The 5879-nt window shown below is 49.5% G+C and overlaps 1 protein-coding gene across 1 annotated transcript; it reads left to right on the top strand.

Moving 5' to 3' along the window:
- Nucleotides 1-57: 57 nt before the first annotated feature.
- SYS1 (SYS1 golgi trafficking protein) lies at nucleotides 58-2378 on the top strand. Its single transcript, XM_086760578.1, has 3 exons — nucleotides 58-242; nucleotides 861-928; nucleotides 1510-2378. The coding sequence occupies exons 1-3, from the start codon at nucleotides 81-83 to the stop codon at nucleotides 1748-1750; spliced, it is 471 nt and encodes a 156-aa protein (XP_086616704.1). The 5' UTR covers nucleotides 58-80; the 3' UTR covers nucleotides 1751-2378.
- The last annotated feature ends 3501 nt before the right edge of the window (nucleotides 2379-5879 follow it).

Raw genomic sequence — 5879 nt, 5'->3', positions numbered from 1 at the left:
GTGCCGGGTCCTCCGCCACGCTAGGGGGCGCTGCCGGGCGGCGGCGGACGCCATTTCCGGCGCGCTGTGGCGGGCGGGCGATGGCGCCGCAGTTCCGCAGCTACGTGTGGGACCCGGCGCTGATCGTGGCGCAGATGGTACTGCTGCAGGCCGGCTACTACAGCTCGCTCGGGCTCTGGCTCGCCCTCCTCGGCGCCCTGGGCAGGACCGGGCCCTCCCTCCACCAGGTCTTCAGCGACGAGGTGAGGGCGCGGGCCCACCCGGGCCCCGGGGAGCCGCCGTGGGCACAGGCCCCTGGGGCGGGGGGGGACAGAGCCCGCTCCCCGTGTAGGCGTTGCCCGGTGTTAGAGACGCCCCCCGCGCCCTGGGTAGCACGCCGGTAGAGAGGAGGCCTCCGCCGGCCCAGGTAGCAGCCCCCCGGATATACAGGCAGAGTTGCTGGCCGTGTAGGTGCCCCCAGTATGGAGGCAGACTCCTCTCTTTGGACAGGGGGTACCCCCCGCTGTAGGAACAGCACCTAGCTGTGTAGGGGGTATCCCCCAGTATAGAGACAGACACCCGTATAGGCACTCCCAGTATAATTTCAACTCCCCTCATATAGGTAAGCCCAGTATGGAGACACACGCACTCCGCACCCTATTTGGGTGGCACCCCTCAGTGTAGAAACAGACCCGTCCCTTTTCTATAGGTACCCCCAGGCAGAGACACAGACCTCTTAGAAGGACTGCCGTAACTGCTCAGGCCCCTCTTACGCATCATGGTCAGCACAGGGCCGTGCTGGTGCAGCTGGGCCACGGGAGGAGATGATGTGCTGTCGGCTGTGATTTGTGCCCTGGTTTCCTACTAATAGTCCCATGTAGATTTTAGGCTTCTCAACCCCGCCGGGGAGGCTCTCCATGATGGCTTTCATCCTCAATGCGCTCACCTGGTAAGTCAGCAGCTAGCTGGAGCACCTGTGTCTTGTCCTTTCTTAACATTAAACTTTAAGATAATTCATCGTAACCTACTGCCTCTCTCAAAACATCTCCCGAAAGCCCTGTGCCTGGTTGAGCATGTCTGCTGAGGGCAGCTGGGAACTCCTGACTCCTATCTTTCTAGATCCTGGATAAGTGATTTCACTTCCCTGCCTCGGTTTTCCAGATGGGAGTAGGATTTGCTTCTGCAAGAGACTTTACTGAAAGTTGGAATTAATGGATCTCAGCAAACACTGATCTATAAACAGAAATGTATTTTGCCACTGAGCAAAGATTACTGGGGAGACTGTGCAGAGCACCAGGCAGAAATTTTTAAACTAAGCTCATTTCCCTGCCATCAGATGATTAAAAAGCTGTAAGCATTTAAGTCTTGCTGCAGCAGCTGGGAGCAAGGTCAGAAACAACCTATCCTTAAAACATTTAAGAAGTTCTAAAGCAGCTATATAGTTAGCACGGGCAACTTCTAATAGCTCTTGCCGTATCCCCTGTCCCACAGACACAGTGCAGTTTATTTATTGAGCTCTGTATTTTGCAGTGCTCTGGGCTTGCTGTACTTCATCCGCCGAGGAAAGCAGTGCCTGGATTTCACAGTCACCGTTCACTTCTTCCACCTTCTGGGCTGCTGGATTTATAACTCGCACTTTCCCTCGACCCTGACGTGGTGGCTGGTGCACATCGTGTGCACCGCACTGATGGCTGCGATCGGGGAGTACCTCTGCATGAGGATAGAACTCAGAGAAATCCCCCTCAACTCTGCCCCCAAATCCAACGTATAGACTCGCTCTGGCAACAACATGCTGCATTCTCTCATTGTTTCCAGCACAATGCATCTAATGCCTGAGAGTCGTCACTGAAGAAGCACAGCAGGTCTGTTTAGACTTTTTTTTTTTTTGGACCTTGGATGCATGAGTGTGAGCATCTCCTCTGTTGTCGGCTGATGCTAGAGGAGGAGCAGCTGTTTATTTTGTTAACACAAAGCATTTAATACGACTGTATGGCAAGTGTGCTCTTAAACTCTTCACTCGTGATACTGTTAAAAGCCAAGTAGCAAAACCTGATGTGTGAGGAGCATCTGGAATTTAGCAAATGTGGGAGTGCCCTGTATGGGTAATGCAGTGGTCAGCTCTTCTTGTGGGAGCTGGCGCAGTGAGCAGTGGGGTTGGGAGCTGCTGCTTCCCATCTGTAACTTGTTTGTGTGGGCTTTGGTTGGAAAACAAGTCAAGGAAGAAGCGAATGGACGAGGAGAAAGAAAATAGTTGTACTTACCTGAATCACCAGCTGAGACCCTAAATAACCTGTAATGTTAGATGGGTTTGTTTGCTGTTTCCATGTTTAATACATAGAGATGTCAGACAGCAGTTTGCTGAAGAAATCTTTTGTAATAATAAAAATATTATGTAGCTCTGAGTGTGTTATGGTTCTCCTGGGAAGCTGAGCACTTCAGAAGATACCATGAGTGCCTGTACCATGGCAACAGAAGGATGGGGCCAAAGAACACATGGCTTTAAGATGCCTACTGTCTAGGGCACATAAGATTTCCTACAATAAATATTTCATACCTCTGCTCTGAACTTAAGGCATCAGTGAGTGCCGTCTTGGGAAGTCATCCAGCATAACCCTCGCTTCAGGAGGGCTGTGGGCAACCCAGCGTCTCCACGTGTTCAGCCCGAGGCTGGAGCTGTGCTGGGGAAGCCTGCAAAGGTGTCTGGAGCCACGCTGCTGTTCGTACTTGTCTAGGTCTTCCTGTCAGGCTTCTGAAGTCTAGCAACAGATCTGGTCTGCTAGAGGTGATGTTTAGTTCAGGGAGAGACTGCTGCTTGTTTCTCAGAGTAACAGGATGTGCCTTTATCTAGAGGCACTTCAGGTAAACATCACCTGTGGGCAGGCAGGGACAACACCTTACTGCTGAGGGGCCAAAGCCGGGTGGTTCCTCCAGATCCCACAGCCCAAGCAAGCAGACCTGCGTCCCACCCGGTTTTAGCTGAGGGATGGGCGGTTTGTACAATCCCAAATGACAGCAAAGACTTTTTTTTCCCCTCCTTTGCAGCATCTTGCTGGAGTAATTTTCCTTTGTATATTAATATTTGTAAGTGTTAATTTGCAGAAATTATTTGCCAGTTCTGTTTGTAGGTGGTGGGATGATTTGAAATGCAGAAGTTGGTCAACTCTTTGAAGCTGCACTATTGACTTTTGTTACTGGGGGAGCTGTATTTCAGTTCCTGCTCTCATATTCAGATACTATAAATTGAGGCAGGATAACATCCTGATGTTTTAAATACTTGGCAAGTCTGCTGCAGAGGAGGATTGCTGGTTACATTTGCTCTGACAGAACTTTTTATGTTCTGAGATTTTGCCAACACCTCTTCCTGACCAAGAACCCCTTTAAGCACAGTTTGTAACAGCAGCAGTCTTTCAGAGGGAAGAGTTCACAGAAGTTTTTTTCTGAGCAGCAGCCAGTGCTTGCTGGAGGGCCACCCAGAGGTCACTTCCTAGGGCTTCCCCTGCAACTGTGCTGTGCTGTCAGCAAGACAGTTCATCCCTTCTCAAATTCTGCTTGTTTCTCATATATAAGGATACTTGCCTTGCTTCCAGTTACCTTCAGCCTAGATATAAACTGGTCTTCCAGTAGGTGCCAGTATCTCCTTCAGAAAAGAGCCGTGAGTGTGCTGCGATTGGGATCAGGGCGCAGAGCAGAGGGCACATTTCGCCTCGGGGCTGACAAACACTGGCATGATGTCAGTCATATTTTAAGACTCTTCCAGGGTCGTTTTGTCCTCTCCTGCTTTTTGTGGCTGTGATTGAGAAAGAACATCCCAATCCTGCACAGGGAAAGCTTGCAGGTTTAATTCAAGGCTTAACACCACACCGAAGCGCAGCGTGAACTCCTGTGTTCTTCAGGGGTGGTCTTTAAGTGTGAGCTGGAAGACTAATTAATTACAGTGAATATGACAGCAAGGAGGGGAAGCCACATTCGTCCCATTTCTTACAGGAGAACAGGCAGCTGATCCCATAGTTGCTGTAAGACTATTGAAAGAGGTGCTATCTTTCTTTCCCTGTAAGAACTGGGATTAAAACCTTGGACCAAGGAACAGTTCCCCCCTTACTTTCTGAGTACATGAGATATGCTGTAACTGCTTCAGACACCTCCCTCGCAGCCAGGGGTGAAGTCTGGGTGCAGCTTTGTACCTAGAGAAACTCAGAGCAAGGCCAAGAGAAGAAGAATCTTTGACAAACGTGGATTTAACACTGAGGCTGTGGGAAATCCAACAAGCTGCACTGCATCGGCATGAAGCATGCTGTAGGATCAAAAATGCTTTCTAAAAAAAGGTCTCCTGACCACCTATGAGGACTGAATCTGTATATTACTTTTTTTTTTCAAGGAAATCTACTGTAATTGTCCTAGTCATAGAGGAAGTGCTGCTAAAAATGAAATATTGATTGAGGAGGGAACCTCTGAAACTCATCACTCCCATACTGTGAGACCTAGTTTTCGCTCACATGCTTTCAGTCAGATTTAGGAGCACCTTTGGCTTTAAAGTCTGCTGCTGCATACCAGAGTGGTGGCAGATGGTCTTTGTTTCTTAATGAATCTTTGGTTTTTGTGTGCAATAGTTGAGGGATTTGCTTCCAGGGAAGATACGCCCCAACACCTGCTCTTCTTAGAGACACCGGTAGTGTCAGCTGGCTATTTGCATCCATGGATTTATAAAAAGAAGACTCCTTGGAGATCTCTGCTGAGATTTTTACATTCCCTTTCCCCAAAGCTGTTTAAAAGTAGAAAAATTTAACAGAGAGGAAGTTGTGAGATCTGAAGAGAAGCTAAAGGTTGTGGGGTTTGGGGGCCTCTCCTTATTTGTTTTCCTAAAGGCATTAAACACCTATTCCAAACAAAGAGCAGGTACGGGATTTGGATCCAAAAGACTCCAGCCTTGGTTGTACATGATACAGCATACACTGCTGTTGGAGGAGAATAAGGGGGATTGGGGGGAACAAACAACAAAACAAAAACACAGCAGCTGAGTGGTTCACTCCAAGTTCTGCAGTGATCTGGTTTACCCTCCCTCCACTGCTTACCGTAAGGCTTTGTGCCTGAGATGCTGAGTACGTAACAGCTCTTATCCGTACAAAGCCTAGGTGCCTCGCACTGAAGTGCTGTCGGAACAGCAGCTGCTCCTCCCTGACTTACTGCTTGGAATTTCCCTCAATTTAGTCATCCCTTCCTGCTGTTAAGTGATAGGAAAGGTAAGAGGAAGAACATGCGAGTGCCAAAGAAGAGCAGGGTGACCCAACACCGCTCTTGGCAAAAAGATCCTTTGCTGTGGGAGAAGCTTGCCCACACGCCTGTACTACATCCAGTGGGATCTCCGGGGCCAGCAGGGCCCCAGGTCCCCTGCTCACACTGTAAGGCACGTTTTCAGGTTTGGGGACACTGTTTCAGAATCTCCTGATCCATTTACAGCTGGTGGTATCTAGCACTGCGCCCATGCCCACAGCAGACAGCGCTCAGACCATCAGTGTGAGGTCCTCGTTCAATGTTTCTCAGGACCATGTGGAGCCACGAGCTTCCCCAGCCCCACAGCTGTTAACAGCTGCCTGCCCCTACCGAAGACAAAGCCAGTGTCCTGCTAAGGGGCCAAACAATCTATGAAAAGACAGTGATGTGTGACACATCTAGAAAAGTGGGACTGAAATAGCCTGCTAGTTATATCTCCTGCGGCCCCGCGCTGCCAGGCAGGGCACAGAACTTCATTAGCATCCTGAAAACACAGAACTGCCTGGCACTGCCCAATAGCTTGTTGTGTTTTTCTAACATAGCCAGAAATCACTTGCAAGCACCTCTCTATTGCAAATACTTTCATGCTTGTACTGAAGCTGCAAAACTAACAATGCTCTAAGCTGCAAAGG

The sequence above is a fragment of the Chlamydotis macqueenii genome, chromosome 16 (genome assembly GCF_036417535.1).
Source record: "Chlamydotis macqueenii isolate bChlMac1 chromosome 16, bChlMac1.mat, whole genome shotgun sequence".
Lineage (NCBI taxonomy): Eukaryota > Metazoa > Chordata > Aves > Otidiformes > Otididae > Chlamydotis > Chlamydotis macqueenii.
This window is presented reverse-complemented; position numbering and strand designations above follow the sequence as displayed.

Bases quoted from the DNA above. Each gene is read 5' to 3' on its own strand.
- SYS1 (XM_086760578.1), top strand. From the start codon at position 81: ATGGCGCCGCAGTTCCGCAGCTACGTGTGGGACCCGGCGCTGATCGTG. The intron at 243-860 runs GTGAGGGCGCGG...AGTCCCATGTAG, and splicing joins ACCAGGTCTTCAGCGACGAG to ATTTTAGGCTTCTCAACCCC. The intron at 929-1,509 runs GTAAGTCAGCAG...TGTATTTTGCAG, and splicing joins ATCCTCAATGCGCTCACCTG to TGCTCTGGGCTTGCTGTACT.